This window comes from Athene cunicularia, assembly GCF_003259725.1.
Source record: "Athene cunicularia isolate RWA chromosome 3 unlocalized genomic scaffold, athCun1 chr3_part1, whole genome shotgun sequence".
NCBI classification, from domain to species: domain Eukaryota; kingdom Metazoa; phylum Chordata; class Aves; order Strigiformes; family Strigidae; genus Athene; species Athene cunicularia.
The window spans coordinates 62,533,971-62,559,463 of record NW_020799097.1 but is presented as its reverse complement, the minus strand read 5'-3'; the positions used below and the strand labels follow the sequence as shown (position 1 = coordinate 62,559,463).

At 40.7% G+C, this 25,493-nt stretch overlaps 1 protein-coding gene across 1 annotated transcript in view; it reads right to left on the bottom strand.

Annotated features, from left to right (window-relative positions):
• Positions 1–647: 647 nt before the first annotated feature.
• The window catches only part of MYB (MYB proto-oncogene, transcription factor), a 25,309-nt gene continuing 463 nt past the window's right edge, over positions 648–25,493 (bottom strand). The window contains exons 2-16 of the mRNA XM_026844537.1: positions 23,901–24,018; positions 22,229–22,300; positions 21,455–21,547; positions 20,824–21,044; positions 19,035–19,269; positions 18,145–18,225; positions 17,640–17,744; positions 16,063–16,320; positions 14,645–15,010; positions 12,938–13,080; positions 12,425–12,539; positions 12,213–12,338; positions 11,420–11,530; positions 10,662–10,769; positions 648–890 (exon numbers count right to left, since the gene is read on the bottom strand). Of these exons, the coding sequence (XP_026700338.1) occupies positions 774–890; positions 10,662–10,769; positions 11,420–11,530; positions 12,213–12,338; positions 12,425–12,539; positions 12,938–13,080; positions 14,645–15,010; positions 16,063–16,320; positions 17,640–17,744; positions 18,145–18,225; positions 19,035–19,269; positions 20,824–21,044; positions 21,455–21,547; positions 22,229–22,300; positions 23,901–24,018 (2,269 nt within the window). The 3' untranslated portion in view covers positions 648–773. The remainder of the gene's footprint in view (positions 891–10,661; positions 10,770–11,419; positions 11,531–12,212; positions 12,339–12,424; positions 12,540–12,937; positions 13,081–14,644; positions 15,011–16,062; positions 16,321–17,639; positions 17,745–18,144; positions 18,226–19,034; positions 19,270–20,823; positions 21,045–21,454; positions 21,548–22,228; positions 22,301–23,900; positions 24,019–25,493) is intronic.

The window sequence follows — 25,493 nt, the reverse complement described above, 5'->3', positions numbered from 1 at the left end:
GCAGCATGTCTACACGCTAAGGTCTGTAGCAGCAAAACACAGTATTCATTTGGCATTTACAAAATTAAATTACTGAATAAAAATATAATTTTTCTCATAAATCTATGTTTCATACAGTAATATTTTTTAAAGCAAGCTAATTACCCCCCCCCAAACAGAAACACACAATGTATAATGGTCTAGAACCATAACAGAAAAGAGTTTTTCAAGAGGCATGGATGTTTGAGCATTCACGATCTTGATCAGTTTCCCCCCTTTGCACAGACTAGCGTTTGTAGTAATGCTTTTCACTTCAGTATTTTACACCAATGCATTTTGTTCAGTGATTTAAAATATATCTGTTTGAGTACCTGCTCCTTTATTATTAAAAAAATAAAAAAAGAAACAAACAAAACCCCACCCCTGGCTAGCACATCACTGAAATAACAATACTGGTGTATTAGGTCTGCTTGATCTCCCAAAGTACAAGAAAAATTATCTTTATTATAAGTCTGCACTTAAGATCATTAATTACTGATTCAAACTTAATACCTAATAATTTAGGCAAGTATCATCCAAAAAAAAAAAAAAATCCTCTTAAGTTGGGTGAAATCCAACAAGAATATATATATGCTGAGTGACTAAATGCACTTTGTGCTGCTCCCAACTGTTGTACCACAACAAAGATAGGCTCTTCTCCCATTCATGAAAAGTCTTCATGCAGAGGAACAGGAATTTCCCAGTGGAGGTGAAGTGTTCTCAAAACCATAATGCTTCTCTGTCCGTCGACCCTTTCACATCACCAGAGTCCGGGTGGGGAAGGTGGCCATGTACTTGCGCGCCTGATCCGTCAGGGCCATCTGATCCTCGATCTTCCCGCAGGATGCTGACTCCCAGGCATTGTTCAGATGCTAAATTAGAGACAGGCAGAGAGATCTGGGGTGAACACTGTGTGATTTATTCAGTCACAGCTGAAGCTGGGCCTGCTCGCGGTTAAGTGTTGCATGAACGCACAGTAGGATGCTGTCCCGTCTCCAGAGAAATTGAAATTTCAACACAACAGGCAAAAAATGATCATCCCCCACTGCTTGGGTAGTGACCAAAGGGTTAGGCAGACCAGACAACCTGCAGAGGGGCACACCACGAGAGCCAGGATGCAAACCTCCCACCTTCTCCTTCAGAGTCTTCTCTATGAGGCCGTATCTATAGCCTTGCCTTCAATCCCTTTCTGTGAAAGGGACAATTCACTTGCAGGTGGACTTTACAGTCAACAGAGCACAGACAGGCCCACAGTTATAATGTTCAGTGCTATGACCACACAAATTCCTCCATTCTAGAAATACAGCTGCTCTGCCCCTGCATTCCCAAAACGAACCTGACAATCTTCGCAGCCTGACCACAGCTAACAAAGTCCCGCACTCAAAGTTGCTTTCACCTGTGCGCGGCGATTAGCACATGCCCATCAGCAGAGCTCCTCTGGCAAAGAAGAGAGGGTGGCGGGGGGGAGTGATTCTCAGCAGAAACAGCATTTTAATTATCGTGTAAGCCATTTCACTTCTTGTGGTATTTATGGAGGTTACAGGCACCATTTAGTATAATGTTAAAGTGAGATAAACATATCTGCAGAGGGCTGTTCGCACTGTATTTATTTACTCACTACACATGTGAAATGTTTCTCATTGCCTTGAGCTATAAACAGTAATGAAATTTCAAAGCTCCTGGAATTTACCAGTATACGCACACATTTACACACACATTTCTTTTTCTGTTGAACTCTTTCACTTACTCAGTGTGTCTGCTTTTCCACATTGAGATATTCCCTAAACCCTGAATAAAAACTCTGTTATTAGGTAGAGCTAGTTGTACAAATACCCTGCATTCCAAAAATACACACGACTGTGTGTATTTTTTTTTTTAACAGAAAGCTGCCTTTAACAGAAAGCTGCCTGCCAGCGAGGAGATCCCAGTAATGTTGAATATTGAGGTCTATGCCCAAAATCCACCAACAAAGACAAGTCAGGAGAAAGCCTTCTCTATTTTTCTCTGCTTTCAGCAAGGATCATCTTTGCAGTTCCAAGATCTACATTGCTCAATGAGATGGCCAAAGCCCTGTGAACATCTAGGACATTGGGTGAAGCATAATTCGTGTAATGCAAACCATCTGCTAAGAGCAGACCTGTCCCAGTGTGCCCATGGCTCTTTATGCTGCTCCTTCTAGTTGCTAACTGTGCAAGAGGATCCTTGAACTATTCTCTTGCCTAAATGCTTAAAGAATGCTCTTCTGACCGTACAAAGTGTTATCTGAGACATATGGATAGTAAAAGTCTGTGCAACATGAAATACAGATAATTTCCCGTAACAGGCCCTAATCAGGGCACTGGTACAGACACAGGGACCGAGGTTCCCGGCCTCAGAGGGCTTACAGTCTAAAACGGACAAAACTAATGAGTAAGTAAGCAGCATGGCCAAGATGAAGGCAAGCACGTTAGTCCTCTGTAAACTTCTGCTGGGCTTCCCTAGATATGTCTTTCTTTCCTCTGTAAGCAAGTTCCAAATGTCTCTGCTCCTGATGCCTTTTTGCAGGCTAAACTCCTGCTGCATTTCAGTGGGAGTTCCCCATGTGAAGGAGAACCAGGTCAGGCCTCAAATCACCAAGTTTCTGCAGCTTTTTGTGAGAAAGCTGCATCTGTGAAGTGAACAGACATGCCATACACCTCTTTTCTAGAGTGGTTCAACCTGGGCTGGCTTAGTACCTTGTGCTGTGGCTCTGCCCAGGGCACACACCACAGCCAAAAAGCAGGTGTGACATACTTTCTGCATGCCGCAGACATGCATGTGACATGCCACAGCTTCTTTTATGTTTTGGTTAAACAGCTTCCAGGGTAACTTTTTCAAAGGCACCTACATCAAGTGGGAACCTACAGCCTCCTATTGACCCTCAGTGGGACTCAAGCACCTGTGAATATTTTACCCTATTGTATTAGAGGTAGTTGCATCAGTGACAAAATTCATGCCTGGTACAATGACATTGGTTTTACTTAGAAGTCAGATTTGGTCTGTACACCTCAAAAGCAGTTGGTAGTTCCAGAATATCCATCATTTCAAAGGATAAAAACACGTGTCCAACCAATACTTCTCCCCCAAAGCTTCAGTGTCTAGCTTGTCTAGAAATGAGAGATCAGCAGTCCCTTATAAAACTGAAAACATGTGAGGAAAAGTCCATCTGTCACAGTATGTCAATTTTTAAAAAAGAGAAGTAACTTCAGGCAAGGAGTGTCCCAATTTCATAAATTAGGCTTAATCATTAGTATCTAGACTGAGCTCTTTGTATTAACAGCCACGTGCTTAGAAGAGAAGAAAAAAAATATCTGTACCCCGGTATCTCCAACATCTCGGCAGGCTGCTACATGTCACTCATTCCACTGAAAGCCTGGTCTTCATTTAACCTGATGTCAGTGCAACAGAAGCCACTCAGGCAGGCAGTAACCCTCTGCCCTCCCTCCAGGCTCAGCCACCCCAGTGCCCCAGGGGGAGCACTGGGATGCAGATGCAGCAAGCGACAGGAGGATCAGCTAGACCCCTGACTTGAGCCTGCCTGAAACAACTTACTCAAGTTTTGCCAGAGACAGCATGGAAGAATCTGCCCAGAGAGTTCTGAGAAATACATTACACTATTTTTTTTCCTCTTATGACAAATTTATAAAATGAGACTAACTTTGCAGTGAGAGCTTTGGTCCAATAAAGAAAGCAAAATTTGACCCAAAGTAGTATATTTACTACAGTAGTATACTTACTAAGACAACTTTCAATTCTATCCCGGGGAACTCGGACAACATTTGAAGAGGGTATTTTTAATAAACATTTTCTGCTTGAAGCCTTGGCTCTCGACAGCCAACACAAAACAAAGCACAATGCCTCTGCCTTGCCAGCCCTGCAGCGCAGCGCCGGAGGCACATGTGAAAGTCATCCCAACATGAGAAGTTTTACTTCCCTCCTTGGCAGAATGCGCTGGGTCCCACAACCCAGGCAGAGCGCCTTGCCAGCTCTGGGCACACACAGCTACGGGATCCCATAGTCAGAAAGGAAAAGCACAATGCTTCCTTCCACGCCAGCATCGCAGCAAGTATTGACAGGGCTCTGTTACAAGACAGTAGCAGCACCCTGCAGATAGCAGTGCTTAGCAAATATATCAAAAGAGAAGACATCCAGGCAGAAAGCCAGAGGCATGCAGGAAAACTGCCCAGAAACCCGAGTCAGACCACTCCTTTCGCAGAATGCTTACTGCATCTCCCCCATCACATTGAAAGGTCCAACTCTGCAAATCAACGGATGAAAACACAAAAACTTTGTGACTAGAAGCCAAAAGGCCTGATCCAAAACCCAACAAAATTGGGCATGTTTTCACTGATTCAGTGGATTCATCCTACGCAAACTCAGCCATCTTAGAGTGAGGTGTTCATTTTAGCACCTAAATCCCTAGCCAGTGGGGACAGAAAGGGATTTCTGCAGTACAATTCATTCTTTTTTTTTTTTTTTTTAATTGCCTCAAAGAGTAGAAGTCTACTCTTAGTTTTTCTGTCAATTAAAAGAATTTAAGTCTTTTCATCAGCCAGTACTTCAAGCAGTTGTTTTTTTCTCTTCCACACACAGCAGTTTTCTCTCTTCAAGTTAAAACAGGGAGAGGAGGGGAGAAGTATACTGCTATGAGTTCCCATATACAGACCCATGGTAAATTCCAGCTATGTCATTCTCCCTGGCTCATATTTTTTAACCTCAGTAATCCTACCAGCACATCCTTCTCCTGGCAGCAAAACTACCTCACTTATCCTGTAATGTGCCTTCTCAGCCCTCAGGCAGATGCAAACTGTAAACAAACTGTCAAAGCTGTAACTGGGATATCCAGTTAAAGCACTTTAAATAAACACTTGGACCATCTAGAGAAAACAGAGCAGAGTAAGGAAAGAAAATACTATGAAAAAGTGCTTCTAGTCCTTCTGCACTCAGAGCCTGGATTGCCTTTTCATGTGCTGACTACAAAGCTTAAGAAAGGCCCAGCGTCAGGACAGTTTGCAAGTTAGGAGTGCCAAAACCAAATGCTGCTGCAGTCCTGCAGTACCAAGCTTCCAAACTGATGTAGTAAAAATCTTTGGGCAAAGAACTGTGTTAGAAGACATATTTTAAATCTCTGCTATGCTGTCAGGATTCTTCAGCAGCTCCAGCAAACTTATTTGAGTTAGATACATTCCCATTAATTTAGTCAAGTTGTGCTGGCATTTAAAACAAACAAACAAAAAAGAGAAAACTTTAAAAATATTTAGAAGGCTCAGACTTAGAAAGTATCATACAGTGTTCCTCTACTGCAAAAAGCTGGATTTCTTGCCAGTTTCCCTTAGACTACACAGTATGGATAGTTTGCAGAACATGCCACTGAAAAGAAAGCTTGTGATAGAAATGTAGTACTCTTCCGAAACAGTAAAACAATCAGTGCCCTAAACAAAGCAATTTCCTAGCAGAATATGATGCATATACTATAGAATAGTACGGCTTTCTATTCAGCAGGGATGCAGAACCAAGAGAAGCCCTTTTACTTATCAAGACCAGACAGTAAAGACTAATTAAAAACTCAGGTGACCATAAATGAATTCTACTTCATTTGCTAAGGCAGAGCACTATTTCTGCTCATGTTGCTAGTTCTCCTGTGGGGCATGGGACATCCTTCTCCTAAACTCTGGGGCTTCCCCAGTTGCTCAGAAATACGACTTGCTAAATATAAGAGAGTAAGACAGTATTTTCAACTTCTATTATAAGCCTGATAGCAGAGCTAGAGAGGTGGCATTTTTAAGAGTTTAACACTGAAGGCCTTACTCACAACAAAACTCCTGTTTGAGATAAATGAGTTTTCCAATTAAGATTAATGGGGGAGATACCGAAATGGGCTAAGCACCTGCAATTTATGTTAGGATATTCAGTCCCTTTCTAGTTTTGTCCTTAAGTAATATTTTTATTCACGCATCAGAACACATTGCTGCAAAGGGCTGATAGTTAAGCTGTCACTTTTCTTCTTTCTAAGAGACCAATGCCTGCTTGGGGTGGGTATAACTCCTGTTTGCAACCTAAATTCTGCTGCCCTGGGAGGAAAACACATGATGACTGACCTGTAACTTCTAACCTCCTTTTGCTTCTCTCAGCTGTGCCAAGCACAGCTCATGTACACATCAGACACTGGTGGGAGAAGGATCAACACAAGTGAGGGAAACCCACAGGGCTACCTTTCCTTGCTGTGCAAAGCTTAAACCTCCCAGGACTTGAGCACAGCATACTTTTTCCTCTCCACTGACTCAACAAAGAAGAGTATGAGACTTCAGGATCTTCTTGCCTCAAAAATACCATGAAGGAAAAACAGAGAAAGTCTGCTGCTGCAGGAAAGCATGCTGCCTCCCTTATACATTTTGTCTGACAACCAGCTGTAAATGAAATTCCACAATTCATTTTTTAAAAGGAGACAATTAATGACAACTGACACTCTTGAAAAGGCTAACCAAGTAACTGTTTTAAAATCCTTTAAACTTACTCTTTAAAGAAAATGGTTACGCAAACCACTGAAAGTCAGGAAATTCGAGCTGAAACGTGTCAGTCTGTGGTTAAAAAATGGAAAGTGACAGGAGCTAGGGGTTGAAGAACATTCTCTTTAGCTCGAAGGGCTTCTACCTTGTGTTGTTTCCTTTGTTACTTGGGGAAGAAGATACCAAAGCAGTGCTATTTTCTTGAAAGGTTCCATTTCATCGTGTCTTTTAATAGCCTGCAGAGTTAGGTGGATGGTCTATGATTTAGCCTGCTTTTCTAACTGTTAAAATGTCCACATTAGGATAGTTTGTATTATGCACTGCTACTTGTTTGATTGGCTACAGAATATAATGTGAAATAAAACATAACTTTTACACAGGAACAGCCAGAAACAGTTTTTATGTAACCTTTTATGAGGCACTATTCAAGCAAATACTTAGTACAGATCATCAGCCTGCCTCAACAAGGGCTTCACACGTTATCCCAAAATCTTAACCCTTGGAAAATTTCGTAGTGAGGCCAAAATTTCCCTACAATGAAATAAAATATTGTCTTGAGTGACAGAAATACAGGATGCAAAAGTACAGTTAGTTGTAACTAACTATCTAACTAACTAATGCCACCAATATAAAGCAGAAGTATTTGAGATCCATGCAATGGAGCGTAAGAGTAATTCCACCCCAAGGCAACACGTGGGTTTGGTGAGACATCTCCTATTCCTGCCAGAAAGAGAATACCCAATGCGCAACCGTGAGATTTGTCATGCAGGATAAAAAAAGTTGGCTGAACCTTCATACCTTACCGGAAAGATCCCACACAGAGCTGCCTTTACATCCAGTGTTTTAGACAGTCTTTACTAGGAGTTCAAACGAGCATGGAGCCCAAACTCTTCTTGGGTCTAAGGGGACTCCCATTGCTCTAATTCAACACCAATATCACCTAATTCTTAGTGCAGTTATATGCAGCTACCTGACCTCACATGCCAGAGGATGCAACATGCTGTTCCTCCTAAGTGATGGTGAATCATATCCTGCTATTTGATATGCTTATCAACTATTATTTACTAAGTTGTGTATGATCAGTTGTGTGTCCAAAATGCAGCAAAACATATCCTTAGAGATTGCTTTGAACATTTGTTACTCTTGCTTTCTTTGGAACTTAACAGCAAACCAATAAGTAGTTAGGCAATGTGGTGAGCCTATTGCTAGCCAGATCTTTTTCTTTATGTAAATGCAGCACAAATTATTAAAGCAATGAAAAATACAGTGGGCTGGTAAGCGTGCTATCTCCCTCTTATTTAAATTCAAATTTAGAAGAAAATGGAATTTTAAGAACCAAGCAAATTGGGAAAAAAACAGTTTAATGTTCTCTTTCTTTCTCTTTTCCTTCTCCATGCACACATTCCAAGGTGCAGAGAGTGCTATAATTCTTACTTGGACTGAAGTCAGTGAGAATTTGCCTAAGTAAGAACAGTTGGATCAGGCCCAAAGTATTAACAGCAGCAATGTAAACATATGCAGACACAATTAAATTTCACCCAGATGCGTTCCCTGGTCTTTCATGTCTACCTGCATGCGAGCAGTGGATTTAGTCCGGTGTTTGTGTGTGCATTTGTGTGCGCGTGTTTGTGGGCAATATACCAAATTCTAAACTAGAAAGCATAAGAACATGCTAAAAACTGGTCACGTACAAAATGCTACCAGTCAAAATCAAGCACAAACGCTAGCATTTTCAATTGCTTTGCACCCTTTAGAGGTGCTGTGTCCCCATCACAGATCTGGCTCCACTGGGACAGGGAGGAGAAGAAGCATTAGGGCAGAGCAGCAGCAGTTTCTGGTGTGAAACAGCCAGACCATGTGCTCTTCCTGAGCTGTATGGGGCCACATTCCCCTCTGACATGAAGCCAAGCAGCCTTACCAGGGATGAAGCAGATTCTCCCTTTTAACTGTGACACTAAGTCCAAATCAGCGAGCACAGTGATCAGCAGTCAAGACCACATTGTTATAAAAAGTCTGTATTACTTCATTCTGAAAAAGCTATCTGTGTCACCATCACAGAAAACCCTAGCCTCATTCGTCATTTAGGATTACATTTCAGCTGAAACACTCAATGTTTCTCCATTGGCAGAGAGAGTAATTTTACTTTCATACTGGTTCACCAAGAAGCTGAATACTGAATATAAACTGACTTTTCTTTCAGTTCAACATGTTTTAAACACTGAGGCGAGTTAAGAAGTAATTTTTACCTCAGTTCCTATTTAAGGAAAGGTCCTCTTTATGGGCTGAGAATACCTGACTTTTAACATGCAAAATTAAAGGCTTTTCCTGACCAAGGACTGAAGAGTAGGATCCAGAATGGCCCACAAATTGACTCGTGTAAACTTCCTGAACAAAATCAGCGTGAGTGAAGAGAGAAGGTTAAACAAGCCCTTTCATTTACAGCAGCTTGTAAAGAAATTATTTTTAGATAGCAGGAAACACAACAGTGTTATGCTAAAGATCAAAAGATCCTATTTTACAAGCACCTCATATGCTTCAATTTTATTACAGGCAGAGTGCAGGCAACTACCACTAACAGGACAACCCACAAAATACTCTGTTTAGCTACCTGAAAATGTTGCCCTAAACCTATGGAGAAGCCCAAAGTTTGGCTGGAGGATGTGACCAGGTGTCGCGTGCTGGCAAGGCAGAGGGACCAGCAGCCTCCTCCCACGTGCCAGCTGGGGAGCTCCAGTGACCCCCTGCAAAGCTAGAGCCCTGGGATCCTTTGCCGTGAAATGGTCTGAATTCAGACCCTAAATAACTGCCCTAACCCAGGGGCAGTGGATCTTCAAACCCTCCTCTTAGCTGTCTACCACAGTACAGCAAAGAAACATGGTTCATGAGAAAAGAGTGAATAAGAAATAGGGAGTGTGAGTCTTTGGCCCCCATGACACCTCCATGCAGAGGGGAGACACAGTCCCTGCTTGCCAAAACTGCTTTTCATTAAATGATTCTGCAGTGCAAAATAGAAACCTACTCCATAGCAAGCTGTGCCAAACAGGGACATGTGTGAAATTTTAGTATTTCTCTTTATAACGTGTGACTAGAGATGCTTAATCAAAACCAAGTTTTATTCATTCCTTCCTACTGTAAATACCCACAATGTAAATTCTGTAAAGAGGGAGAAAATAAAAGATTAGCTATGTGGAATACCTGTCTGAACGTCAGGACCTATGGAGTTATAATTTCCTTTCTGACAGTGACTCACCCTGGGGAATGAGACACTTTCCCTCAATTTGCCCACGTGGAGTAGGGATATAAAATCACTTATTCATCTACCTCAAAAATACGGGCTGGGTTGGAAGGATAATTGATCATTATCTACACTGCGTTTCATTCTCTGAATGACTTCTGTCCACTAGACTTGACAAAGAGGCTGCTAATGACTTTGGTGGGCTTTGGACCAGGCCTATGTAACAGCTATATTTTAAAGTACAGCTAATGTATATGTTTGCTAACACTTGGAAAAAGCAAGCCTCACATCTGGCTTACGTTAAAACAGTTGCACGTTTAATTCAGTTCAGAGATCCCAAGACATACAAGTGGCCATAAGTGTTAGAAAGACCCTTCAGACCACAGTTTACAACCTCATTTCTGGTGTGGCCTCAGCCTGCACTCAGGGAAAGGCCATCCTGGTGCTTGGTTGGACAGGCAATACCGACTGCATCTGCGCCAGCCAGCCAGGCAGTGCCAGAGTCCCTGCTCTCGACCCAAGGCCAGCGACAACTTCTGGCCATGACCACACCACTCAACCCTCCTGCTCTCCAAAATAGCAGAGCTGCCTATAAGGTGGCTGTAGGAAAAAGCCTCTGGCCCACATTCATTCTCAATCCTACCAATTTAACACTGGCATCAGTTGAGTTACAACATCCCATGTGTGGAGCTTTGCCCTGTTTAGATTCCTGGCACAGCTGTAGCCTCTGCGTCCTCACACTCCACAGGTAAAGGGAGATCCTCAACCACGTTCATCTGAACAATCTGTTCTTCCATACTCAAAACTTAAAATCAGTCTGTGAGAAAGCAATATATATATGTATTTTTACATACAAAGGGATATTTTAATCAAAGAATAGTTACCTGCAGAGGACTAGCTAGAGCCCTGTTCCTAGGTACTGCAAATGTTTTATGAAAACTACCATCCTCTTCAGACACAGGCATCTTTAAAATGGAGCTGGTAAGAAGATTCTGAACAGGAAAAGGGAAAAAAAACAAAACAAAACAACCACGGTTTTCAGTAACGCAAGAGAACCTGAATTTGAACATATTAAAAGCAAACTCAGCCTGACTGCAGAGGGTGAAACACTGGGCATAGTCATAGACAGAACGCTCAGCCTGGGAGCATGCCTCAGCCTGGTGTCCCTGGGACTTGTCTTTGCAGGAGCATGGTCATGTGCAAAGGGTTTTCATCCAGTGAAACTCCCAAGTGCAAGAATAACAGTAACACTGAATAGTCCCAGCAAAGCAAAGGGAACCATGCTCATGCAAGGTCTGCTTTGCACAAACCAAAACAGACTCTCTCTTTCTTTTATCAGTTTTAAGTCAGTGACCTAGTCATTTCCATACAGAGGTGCAGGCGTCCTCCAAGTGCAGGCTCATTACAAAGACTGTGGGCTGCACAATGACTGCAACTTCTGCTAGCTTCTATAGGCATTACTGTGATCTTGTTAAGAGCGGGATTTTGCTTCTTATGCTTAATACAGGAAAATAATACGGAAATAATGAATAATGACTACTTGTGAGGAAGGTCAGAGAAAATATTTCCTCTCTTGTATTTAAGAACTGAACAGGGATGTAAAACAGAAAAATCATTTGGTGGTGTGAAAACTTGCACTTACTGGCACATCTTCCACAGTAGATGTGTGTGTAAAGAGCTGAGTGTTCAGGTTTTCTCCTTCCCAGTGATTCGAGCAAAAAAAATTTCCAGCTTTATCTGTTGGAGACTCCACCTGAAAGCAGGGAAGGCACCATGATAAAAACCGGTACCTAACTGACCAGAAGGAATTTAACTGTCAGTTGCTTAATAAACTGAATAAATATTCTTCACAGCTGTTCATAATACATGTTTACAGTACTGTTTTTTACTGTTTTTACTGTTTTTGCTCTTTGCAGAAGAAGGTTCTCTAAAAAATCCCCACCTAATAAAACTTTGAATACTTGCACTCAGTGCTCTGTCAGTATTCAGGAGTTTAATCCCCTAGAAAGGATTGAGAATATATGTATTTTTAGAACTTTAGTGACAAAGTAATATAATGCAATGTCCTCAAATGTTCAGGTTTCTAAGTCACTCCATGGAGCTTGGTCCCTGTGGGGTTCTTCTATAGTTTTCACCAATATTAGAAAGATTCAATCCAAATTCCTATTTAATTTCTTTTTTTCTTTTTAAGTTTCAAACGAAAACTGCATTAGAACGGCCCAAGCAAACCCCTGCTGAAAACAGCAGAAAGACTTCTATGGAAATCAATGGGAGATGAATTAGGCATGCCTAGTATACTATATAGAACTGACACTAAGATCTTGGGGCTCACATGAAAGAAAAACAGATACAGCTATTTAACAGAAAAGGTATTCGTATAAGTTTCTCAGCGAAGAGTGCTGAATTAAATTGCCTCAGGTAAGTTTGAGATTTACCTCTTGTTTGATTTTCTTCAGCAAAGGGGGTCCACTTTCATGTAGCCCAGCCACTATTGCAGATTCCTCCGACTCCTGCTTGATAACGTCCTGCAGATCTTCTACAAGATGAGTCGGAGTTTGAGGCTGAAAGGAAGAAACGTTATATCCAAGTCCCAGAACATCCCTCTGCACTAATATCAAAGCAACTTTTATCATTGTTTCCTTCTTACCAGCATCTTCAAAGGACCATATTTGATTTCCTGAGCTGCAAGTGCGTTTTTGAATGGAGTGGGTGTTCTTGGAGAGCTCTCTAATATCGACCTCTTGATTGCTGGAGTTCTGAAACTTTAAAAAGAAGGAGAAAAACTTTAAAGGAACAAGCCTGGAAATGTTACCTTTTTACAGAAATATGTGCATACAGGCAATGGCTGCTGTAAGACTCGGACAAGTATTTTCCTGCAATCCTATGATCCATTTTGTTTTTCTAGCAGAACATCTATTTAACTGTGGTAAGGTGGAATGGCTTTATTTAAAAAACTGGTGAGTCCATATGCATGATTTTTCTGTATCAATAACCTACCTCCTCAGTTATAAAGTGGAAGTTTTACTCCAAACTAAAAAATCTGAATGTGTTAGCAAACTACTCCACAGGAAGCATACCGTGACCCAGCACTTCGGTTGCACGCAGACCTGAAAAAATGAACCCTTGTGAATCTGACATGACAACGTGATAACAGACTTACACATGATTTTCCTTCTGAGCCTTGAAAGTCTGGTCCCTGTGCAACGGCGTGGTAACAGCCATCTTATGGCCACACACTGGCGTGGAAGTTAGTGCAGGGTTGTCCAGGTTCAGGTTTTCGTGACTGGATGAGGTGTTTAAGAACTGCAGGTAGGGAAAGGAAAAATCAATAGGAACATCCAGATTACAACACTGACTTCTTAAATTGATGTTATTGAACAAAAGAAAAATAAATTATTTCCTTCTGATTTACGTGTTTCTCCTGACCGCACGATGTGGGTATGTGTGTATGGGGTACCTGACTACATGGCAAAACAATACTCAACAGTTTGGCTGGAGCACTCAGAAAGTCAAAACGAGCATTTCTAGAGAGGGAAGTTATAAAGAAAATTACAGTCCATTCCAATAAGAAACGCTCTCCATCACTTTAAAAGCCACATCTTAAAAGCCTGATTTGGATTTTCTGCAAATTAATTTTAATTAATATTAAGAACAGGGTTCCCAAGAACGAACTGGATGAAAATGAGCAAAGGATGTTTCAGGACTAAACCCATGGGAAATGGAGCTAAATTCCACAAAGATTTATATAGGGAATCTAGGTGCTTTTAAGGCAGTAAATAAAGTGTTTATGACAGGATAATAAATTTCCTATCATCTCTTTCAAAACAAAGTGCTGTTTTCACAGCATAAAATGAAAACTGTCACCTGTGATGGGTGCACGGACTGTTTTGGAATGGAAATAGCTGACCAAAAAGGAGGCAGCAGTACTAGTTTGGAGAAAATTGCTTTTGTATGAATTCTACCTAGTAACCTAAAATATTGTTTCCATTTCTAGTGTCTACAAATCTATGAGTGTAGTGGTATCCTTTATTCTGACAACGATTCACCATATTACCTTCTAGACTCAACTTGCATCAGATTAAAACAGACTTTATAAAAATATGGGTTTCACTGGATAAATGATACATTAAAATACCAAATAGGCAATGGGAAATACTGTGGGAGATCATTACATGCAATCTTTGATTATCCTTCATGAAACAGTATTTCTTTGACTTCAAGGACTTAAGCCAAACCAAGGCAAAATGAACACAAGACAAACAAAAAAGCCAAAACACTTTTAAATAGTGCTACAGCTGTGAAACAAAGCAACCATCGAGAGGAATTTGGAAGTGCACACCAGGCCATTTTACAGGTCATTTTCCTCCTCATTCCCATTCCCCTCCGCCCTACATGGCCTGGGCTGACAATGGCAAGCCACGACTTGAATTTTCTGGTTGTTGTCAGTTTGTCTCACAACCTGAATGCTATTTAAATGCAGTTTGGGGTTTTCTAGGTCAATGAATCATACTGTAAGTGGACAGAGATGGAAAGTATTACAAATGATCAGAGATGTTAAACTTTAGTAGTTGAAGGAGTTAACAGTAAAAGCAAAGTAAGCAATCGTATTCCCCTACAAAAATGATCAAAAAAAAAAAATCAAACCCAAGTCCCACAGATGAATTTAAAATAAGAGAATCAACAGTTAGCTTGCTGATGATCTAAACTCAGTGGTGAAGACTAAGAGCAGTGAGAAGATTCAAACATGGAGTGAAATCAACAAGCGCAACGGTAATTAGTCATTTGTTCCAAAGGATTAGTTTCTAAATTGTTAAGGCTGGGGTGACTTTTGAGAATTAGTAACATCTGTGCAGAAGTCTTGATCTACCTGCGAGGGAGAGAAGGGCAGGCTTTTGACAGGGGAGCACTTAGGAGGAGTTGAGCTGCTGACGTCAGCTAGGACCAAGGTGCTACTGTGGCCACTGGCTAAGGGGCTGGAGTGCCCTCTCCTTTTGCGAAGAAGGACCCAAGGAGCTGCGCTGCTCTGTGAGGCAGATAAGGACTTTGGTGAGCCAGGAGAGCCCTGACTCGACATGATTTTGCTCAAGATTGTGATGGGGTGTCCTTGAGGTCTACAAGCACTGGCCCCTCTTTGCTGAAGGTGCACGACTTCGCCTGAGGGAGCTTTGCTAGCCGAAGTGTCTGTGTCTTCAAAGAATTCAAAACTGCTGAGATCACCCCATGATGAAGGATCCTGAAACAACGTGGGAGGCACGGAGCTATAAGACAGTGTATAGTGCCACCTCATGAAAATACAGCGCTAGGATATGCCTGTAACCAACATCAACAAAGTCTTTCCCAGTTCAACTCAGCTTGACCCTGTTTATTTGAGTAGTAACACTGTGAACGCTTATTTGTGTTTTCGATATACACCTTGATCACATCGAACTGTCTAACATGCTAGTAGAGTTGCTGGCAACTGTGTCTGTAAAGAAACAGTAAGTCAAATGATGTCCTTACTACCTACTTGCCCAGGGTTTTCTGCTTGGTATGAAGACAGTGCCTTTCGCTACCAAAAATTGTGTGCCTTAGGCTCTAAACTAAGCCTGGTCTCCTCTTAACCTGCAGGCCTGTTCTGGACATGCTGAATGGGACGTGACACTGCATGAAGCAGACACCTTTGATGCTAAAGGACAGTATCACCAACAAATGTATTTCAAGGTGCCACTTCTGTTACACACAGTATCCCAGAGACCATAATGAGAAAAGGCCCATGTCAATGTCAGTCAGCTACGTGGCATTTAAAATGCATGTTTCCAGTTCTTCACATATGTCAGGGCAAGCTCCTTAAACTTTGAGAAGCAGCTATTGAAGCTACAACAAAACTTTAAGAAAATGATGCAGATACATGAGCAGTCACACATAAACCTATGGCATGTGTCACTTCAAATATAAATAAGCATCATTTCACTGTTTAAAATCTTTCACGGTGTCTCTGATTTTATTTTAAGGAGACTTAATATCGAGAGGTAGTTTCCATCTCCTATTGTGCAGTTTGCTAAAAATCACACTCCCATACCAAGATGTAGCAGGAAAGGGAGACACCCACGAAAAGCATACGCATCCACACTTGAGGGCTTCATTTATGAGCAGCTGCGTTTTGTTATGTCAGAAGCTAAGCTTCAGATCTTGTAGCAATTAAAAGTTACTTGGAAAAAAAAAGAAACACATTTAGAACTGTCTCAGTTCCTCTCCCCTTACTCCTTGACCACACACAAATCCACCTGAGGTGGCAAGTCTACTTACGGAGTCTATTAACTGGAGTGTTTCTGCAAATTCTAAGAGATTCTTAACATTATCCAGGATGTTGCTCTGGTGAACAATCATGCACCGTGCAGGGGATGCACTTTCCTCAGGTAAGCAACCGTGATCCACCGGTGGAGATGGAGTACAGTGGTGATGTTCCCCCAAACAGGAAACAGGTGCGTTGTCACCACTGGTCCTGGTACTGTCAGCAATCGTGGTGCTGTGCCAGCCAGGGTAGTTTGATGTGTGGTTCTGTGTCTAAAGGAAGAAGAAGAAAAAAAGAAACGGGGGTGGGGGGGTGGAAAAAGGCAGAAGGAACTTAGCAATGAAATTGCACAAGGTGTCAGATGCCACTGGAGGAAAGATAAAAGTAGTTGCATCATCATCTAAAAGCTTATGCCTACGAAACAATTGTCAAGATGTTTCCTTTCATCAGTGCAAGATCTTGTTTTAAGTAATATTGGCATTGTATTTGTTATCCCAAAGTTACCTCATAATTTACTTCCAAGATTATGAGCATATATTATTACTAACACATAATCAATTCATACTGTGTTACTCCAAAAGCTCAAGAAGTGTCTGCAAGTCATTTTCTATGAGAAGCAAGAAACGGCAGAATTTCCCTACTGAGCGCTCAGCACTGTAGAAGGCTAAAGGGTTTAAGAGTTAGAGTTGCTTTTGTTTGCTTATCTCCTTTTCTTCTTCTATCCCTGTCTAATGCTACAGCTTACACCAATGCAATGAAGAGGCTGTCAAATCAACGTGGTTAGGAAAGCAGAAGAACAAATTAACAGAAGTTTCTTTCCAGTGTGATCATGCAACAGAAGAAATTGCAAAACATTAACTAAAGTTAAAAAGTGGCCAAACTAACGTATCATGCATGCAGTTGTTTTACTATTAATTTTACATATTACCCAAAAAAAGAATCTGCTGGCTATCACCTATCTTCAAAAACATTTTGGGGATTCTTGGCTTTGGTGATGGTGTTAAGTAATTATGTAAGGGTTTTCACACATTAACATCCAATGGCATATACAACGAAGTATGAGAATTCAGTAATAGCCAGCATTTGCTCCACACATGCAGTTATGAAGTATCTACCATTATTCAGAGAAGTAAAACAAACTGTCAAACATGCACCAAGTCTGAAGCTTACAAAGGGTATAAAACACAGCTGAAGAAAAGAATACAACAGAGAAGAAAAATCTAACGTACAGGCACTACATTTTCATCACATGAACCATTGCACACGTTCAGAAATGGAGATCCCATTGATTTAAGATCTGTGGGATTTTTCATTTTCATACAATTATCATGTTTCCAACATTACATCATGTTACAGAGCCCAGCCCTGCTCCCACTTTGCAAAGTAATACCTGCAAATTGTTTGCTTTTTTTTCCAGCAAAAGATATTATGAAGCAAGTACAGATTATATATGTGCTATGTTTCATCCTTTTAAAACGGAAATATAGAGCCTTGATTAGTATTGAAGGCAGAGGGGGAGTAAAAAGTTAAAAAGACAAGCACTGGGGTAATGCTGCTATCCCTCCATCCAAGCACACAGTGACAATCTTACTGGTAATGCCTGCTGCCCTTTCAGTTCATTCTCAGTCGACATTAGTAGCAACTCTAATTCCTTTATTCGTTTTTCTTTCTCAGGGTCTTCATCATTATAGTGTCTCTGAAATTAAGAGTTAAGGGAAAAGAAAAGATAAAGGTCTGATAGGATGTAGCAACTAAAATGCTTATGGCTTGCCGTCCTGTGGTTATAATAGCCAAATTAGACTCAAAGATGAAACAAAAGTCAATTGTGTTTTCCACTACCAAAGTCCCTGCTGAATTTCAGTACAGACATTTGAAATGGAGAAAGTGAAAGCTATCACACCAGATGCCAACTACTGTGTTTTAAATCCACTTCAGAAGAAGCAATTACCAGTCATGTTAGAACTCCCCCACCTTCCCCATTTTCTCTCTTCACCACACTTATTACATTAAAATGTTTCCTTAATGTACAATGTCTGCATTTTGACTTATCAAATGTTTAGCAAATTGACTCTTGAAATGAGGTTCAAGTTATCTACCTGAATAGCTGCAGCAGCTGGCTGAGGAACATTGACAATATTTACATGCAGTGCTACTGGATATGGGATCTGACCAGGGACCTAGGCCAAAAAGCAAAAGACACTAGAAGTTATTATTTCTATCATGCTCTCTGCCTGCACTGTGAATTTGTGTTAAACATGCTTTGGGTTTAGGTACTTAATATTTATAGTCAATGGAGATTAAATAGCAACAATGTGTACAAGAAAAGTAAACAGTTCTTTAGGAATATGACAGTGATCATTACTGACAAAGAAAGAAAATGCATACATGAAATATCTACCCTTCCTAAATGAGAAAAGATGAATAATTTATAGATGCATTTGTAAGATTTTTCTAAATTGAAGTGAAAATGCAAAAGATGCAATTTATTATCATCTAAACCTCTACTATGTAACTGTCTGAAGCAGCGGCCTGTTTCGTTATTAATCACTAATAGAAAAGGAGTCAAATTAAAAACAATACTTGTTTACTTGATTCTGACAGGCAACCCACAAACAGAATATTACTGAAGGGAACATGGGAGATTTTGACACAGAACACAGAATTAACCGGATTTAACTGATTTTCAAGAAATGTAATATTCAGCACGCTAAGAAACAGTACTAGAACATGTTCACTGCTTACAGGGCATTAAAAATGTTGAACCCAATTCTACCACCTGAATGCTGGCAAATGATCTGAAATGTACATATTTTCATCACTGAAGTCAAAGTCAAAGAAGTCCTGCTTGACATCAAACGCATACAAGCCCACCAAGAGCCGGAGAAAACCTTTCATGCTTCCTGAAATCAGGTATGGCTAAATTGCACCCACCTATTCAACAAAGCGAAACAAAAAAAAAAAACAACCCACATTTTCAGGCACTTACGTTTTGTGGCTCAGAGATATGGTAGTAGGGGTAGTCACTGCTCAGCTGGGGCTGGCTGGCTACTGGCAGCTGTGCAGAAGGTGGGTTGTGAGCAAAGGCCATCAAGTGGTTGCTCTTCTGAAAGCCAGTGGCTGCTGAGGAGTGACAGGCTTTGGAGGACTCCTGCAGGTAGCCCTCCTGCTCAACCTTTCGACGCATGGTAGAATTCCAGTGGTTCTTAATAGCATTATCAGTTCTGCAACAGAAATACATATGTTTGAGAAGGTTTAAAAATAACCATTTCCGATTCAGACAGATTAATACAGGAAACTGCTGCTGGCATTTCTCTTTAAACCTTGACTTTCCTCCTGCCCCCACCTCTACAAATGCTACCCTCAATGTCTTAGGACAGTGCTCAGTATAAAAGGTCGGTGAAAAGACAAATGAGCCACAGTTGTTTATGTACTTATAAAAGCGATTGCTAAGCCTTAGGTCCTCAAACCATAAGAATTTCTTACAGTGTAAGTTCAGCTTCACTCCATTCCCATGAGGTGAGGCGACAGCGAAGGCTACCTCTGAGTAGCTACTACACCTTTGAGGCTACCCTAAAGGACTGCCAACATCATCTTCCTACGTCTTAATATTACAGTGGAGTTTTACCATATCTATCTCATTGCTGGAAAGAAAGACTGTGGAGTACAGCTGCAAAAAGACTAACTTCCAAGCAACTTTCCAACTGGCCACACAGACAACAACAACATCATGCTATACACACAAATTCAGTAAACAAAGCTGTTGAGATTTTTCTTAGATGCAGAAAAACTGAGATCCAAATTCTCACATACATGAGTCAGAAAAAGCAAACTTATTCAAGTCTGTGAGATTTTAAGAGTACACTTAGAAATAGCTCCTCTATTTGAAAAACATCACCACCATATGGTATCATTGAAAGGAGTATCTATGATGCGTGGAAGCTACAAAAAAGCTTTCCAAGGGGTAATTCCTTTTTTGCTTTTTTCTAGAAGGTGAAAGCAGTCTAGGGAATGCCCGCTTAAAAGGCTATCATAATCTTAGGCATTATGTTTAGATCTTGAAGATGTTTCACCAAAAAGCAGGAATAAAAATGGGAAGGGAAACCTCTCCCTTGCTTGACTTATTTGCTTGGCTACACTTTATGTTGAGTCACTTTTAGTACAGAACAAATAAGACAGTGAATCTATGAAATTATAAGCAAGCTGTGCATAAGTTTTCAATGAGACAAGTATTTCCAGGACCAGAGTTTGAAAAAGTCAGTTTCTCCTGTTTTATACACAGATTTTTAACAGGTCAGAATTGTCTGTATGATTCAGGAGCAATTGTAAATGTGGAAGCAGCTTTCTCTTAAATCATTTTGAAAAAACAGACTAGATTTCATGTTGAAGGTACATGCTTAGCTGAATTTAAATTATGTCCCACTTGCAGGGCATGATCATTCCCTGTTAAATCAATTTAAATTACGATATTTATTGCAAGCACAAGTAATATTGCACAGACATTTAGGACATTCTTATGGTCTTGTTCTAGTTACTGGGGTTTTTTACCTATGGCAAACATTAAAAGCATGTAAAAATAGCATGCTGTTTCATGGACTGACCAAACAGCACAGTTCCCCACTGAGAAAAAAAAGCACATCGATGTCACTGGCTTTCCAGGTTTTGATTCCAAAATTTTTTGATTTATAAAATGCAGCCTGAGGCAACTGAAATGGACTGCTCAGACCTGCAGCTTTTTCCTTTTTCCCTGTTTAAGAGCTAAAGGTATATGTCATTACCGTCCAGGCAGCAACTTTGCAATCTCTGCCCATCTGTTTCCCAGCCTCTTGTGTGCCTGGTAAATAATTCTATCTTCCTCTTCTGTCCAGGAGGTTTTCTTCACTTCTGGATTCAAGTGGTTGTGCCACCTCTCCCTGCACTGTTTTCCAATCCTTCCCTTCAAATGCTTAGCAATGACAGACCAGCGCTTTGGACCGTATTTCTGCACGAGTTCTATTACCTTCAAAGAAGGACATAAAAACTGCCTGTATTTAACAATGCATAATGAGTAAATGAAATTTTTCTGTGGTGGAGCAATATTTTCAACATTTCTCAAAACTGACACAGTAAAACTAGCACACAATTAAGGTTCCCCACTTCCCATTTATACTTTTACCCAGAAGGAAAGATCTGGTAATAGTTAAGGCACTTCTAGACTGCAATTCTACATTACAGTGCTGCAAAGCAACATTAATTAATTTGTGTAGGAAACCCAGAAAGCACTACACAAATATTAAGCATTGATACTGATAGGCTCAGTCTGCATCTGGCCATATTAGTGTTGAGAATACCAAAGTCTCTCAGAGTTTTGCCCCAACACATGAAATCCTCCAATAAGGTATTAATCAGATGGAAAGGAAAACTGATTACCCTTTGATCCTCCTCTTTAGTCCACGGACCTTTAATAAGTTCTGGATTTAGTACCTTCTGCCATCGGTGCTGGCACTGAACATCTGTCCGGTTCTAATGAAATGTAAAATATGCAAAGCAAATCATTCTTTAGGCAAGATGAATGTAGAGTGAAAATGCTCTTGTCTAGGTACACTTGTTCCCTGATGTATTTTACTGCCAACTACAACTGCTAAAAAACATTAAATGATACAATAGGTCTGAGAAGAAGGTGCTCAACTCTCAGTTTGCCCACTGAACTAGGTAAGATTTCCATCATTACTGCAGTGAGGACTGTATCACGAAAATCACACAAACTGAATCTTCACCATCTGCACAATAGCTGTCATGCTTTCATGTGCAGTATTCCTACAACAGCCGAAGTGTTCACAAATTATCTTCTAAAACATTGTTTATTTTTAATAAATTTTTATTTTTTATAATTTATCAAAGCTATCTTTCCTCTGTGTTGAGTTACTCTGTTTCAGTATCACATTGACCGTCTCCTGTGCAACACCCCGCCACCCCCATTTTTGCTTGTTTGATTTTTTCCAACCCTTTCTGAGAAGTCTAAGGAAAATTAAAGGTAAAGGTTTCCACAATATGCTAACTAAATTTCTGAGGTCTCCATCTGTGGAGTTTTTATATCTCCCGCAAAAATGTAACTATAAAGCAACCACTCCCCTTTCCCTTACTTGGAAACCTCTGATAAAGAGCTGTCACTAGAACTAGAAACAGAAACCAATATCCACTTACAGGAAGGAAATTGGCAATGACTTTCCAGTCTTCTGTGCCATTCTGCTCCACAAGCTTCTTCAGTTTCTCATCCTGAATTATTAAAAAAATCAGACATAATTAATATTGCAATCTCTTATAATGAAAATGAATTAAGTTTTTCAAAAAAATGTGTCCTTCCAGCTTTTTATGCATCTAATTCTGCTTCCTGAGTGTAAGGAGAGATGGTCTGTACTCTTCTCATTCCTTTAATTGCCCAAATCAGGAGCTTTTTCTCCTCCTGTGGATTTTGGTAGGTTCTTACTATGCTGCAGAAGAAAGACTGACTTTTTCTGTGCTGTTCTTTGACTCGTATTATACATTCCCATTTAAGCGCTCAAAGCAATGTAATTGTTATTCTTGTACTGGATTTACAGGAGGCTGTGCATGTTTAGATGCCAGGCATCAGAATAACAGTGAAATTCAGTAACACTCAGGCACCCAGCTGTCTGGGGACCTCTGAAAATCACAACCTTAAGTTTTACATGTCTTGCAAGTAATGGGAGTCCCAGTAATTTGCTCATTGCCTATCCATGTACAATGAATACGCAATAAAACTAAGGGCTCCTTTTTGCTACTGATCACTGTGAGGGATTTTTTGCATACTCACAATGGCAAGAAATTTGGCCCACTATTTTTAATAAGGTCAGAAATATAGAACCTAAAGACGAAAGAAACCAATTTCATGTACTGGGAAAGATCAAGACAGTGTAAAACAAGTGAGAACTGTCCCAAGAGATAAGAGGAGGGGAGCAACCCTCCCCTTCCCTGACTGGCGCCTCCCAGTCCGCTCCCAGTTCATGTGACAGGAAGGTGGCCATCGGGCTCCACTGCCATTCCTTCCTCTCAGGCCACATCACAACCACATTCACCTCTGTAAGAACAGACTATGATTTAAAACAAAAGAAATAGTGCTTGCAAGAGGTGACCTGCCACTGTTTATATATCAATATACATTGTTAGAGAAGAGAAAGCCAAAACAGAACTTAAGAACTGTATTAATGTATTTCGCAATAAACTCAGACCAGTTAAATGGCCACAGGATATCCACCTGGCAAAGGAGTTTGATACCACAATTTACCCAGAAAGTCAGCACAAGGGTATCGTGACTAAAACACGTTCTGACCTTCAAAAGCAAGACACGTCTTGAATGCTCAGTTTTGGCACTGCAGGATTTCTTTCTTCCAGCTTTTAATTTATTTCCACTCAGAATCATAATGCTGCAATTAAAGTGCAAATTTCAAATGGCACAAGAGGACTGCAGCAGTTTCTGCCACAGTTGTTTGCTGCTGTGGGACACTGTACACACGTCATTTCTCACATAGCAACCATTTTCAAACAAAAAGAGGCAGCAGTTAACAATTGAGCATTGCTGCAGGTGACAATCTGTTTCTTCAACAGGGATTACACAGAGACTCACATACCTGTAATGTAGACCTTGGTAGACATGAAAAAATGCTTATACATTTTATTTAAAAGATAAGAACAATCCTCAAAATTAAACACTGTAGCTAATGGCGTCAAAACCGTCACCCTCATTCATATACATGGGACTGTCTCTGAAGTTAGTTTGCAGATAAGCAACTCAGAGAAGAACGTAATCCATGTTCTCTCCATCTTTTTACATGCAGGAAATGAATAAACTTGGATTTACCTCTTCACGGGTCCACCTGGTTTTTCCTAAGTGTCGTTTTCCAGTCTTAGGAAGTAGGCCATCATAATCATGATCATACATCTCAACATCTTCTTCATCATCATCACTACTATATATACTGCAGAAGGAAACACAGCAAGACACAGAGTGGAACATGAGGACTTGAGCTACTTAATTACAAAGCACAAAAACCCCACTAAATCCTTACAAAGGTTACACAGATAAAAGTTTTAAAACTTGCACAACAAGATTTTGTTCTGCATTCTGTTGTTCTAGTATTCTGAACTGGTTCTGCTGTTTTTGGTATCCACAGATACAAGCAAAGGGCTGGCAACCTTCGTGTTACTCTGCATGTTTAGACCTGCTCTTAATGTTAGATCAGTGGTGAATTACACATTTGGCAAACTTTCAACCAATGAAGGATTCAAATTAAAATACAATGTTTGGGACAATAAAGAGAACTAGAGGCTGTGTCCATTACACAAGCGCATGTTCAAAATCTTTAACTCATGCCATACGTTCTGAAAAGTATCAGTGGTTTTGTAATTTAATAGAGCAGGTAGTTATATGGTTTGAGAATACGGTTATGGTCCCTATACGGGAAGGCAAAAGTTTGTATAATTAAGTAAAGCCGGTAAGTGGTAGCATTAACATGTAATACGCTCTAACATATGACATGCCTGCCATTTATGGGTCTGGACAGACAAGGGCTGAGGACAAGTATATTTAATGTCTTGCAACAAACAAATGAATGATTGAACCCTTTTATAGTCTCCATTTCTCTGACTTAAGGCTTTATTACCTCTATTCCATTTCTACATACCTCACTCTGTTTTTGAAATACTCTGCTTCTCACCTAATTCATGACTAAGGGATTTCCCCAGAGGCTATCTATGGGTAAAAAGAACTCTATTACTCTTTGCACAAACAGCACTTGCTCTACCCAGTTAACTAAAACGAGAGTGTTTTGCAACAAGAGCTGTCTTGGGCAGTATTTTATTTCCAACTTTTAAGATACGAGAAGCAGTTTTGACACTTCAGCTAAGAGATGATAACCACAAGCGCTAGAAAGGAGACAATGTCATGCTATGAGACTGAGAACTGTGATACATCTGATGGTATGGCACGCTGTGGTATGTTAAGGTATGACTAAGACATTAAAATAAAGTTATTTTGTAATAAAATTATCAGGCATCGTTTATCCCGTTGCCCTGTTTTCAGGAGATCCCTTTTTAAATTGAGCCGCAGCACGGAGACTGTTAGTCGAGCTGCAAACACCTCCGAAGTGTAAGGCTCTTAACTCTTTTAGAGTACACTGAGCTAATCACACCACCCGTCTTCCACCCTGTTTTCTGGCTTGTGGCATGTGCTGTGAAAACCCTGTTAACTGTAAGAAGTTCTCCCCAGCCTGCCTTGTGCCCTATGCGTAGCGTCTTCCCCAAACCTCTGCCGAGGGGCCCCTGGTTCACTCCCCCCGCCCCTTGCTGCCACCCTCAGCTCACCCCCGCTCCACTCCCTATTCCCCGGCCCATGTACGCCTCTAGGGTGAGCACCGACTGACACCCCACCCCCCCGCACCCCTCGTTGGCCTCG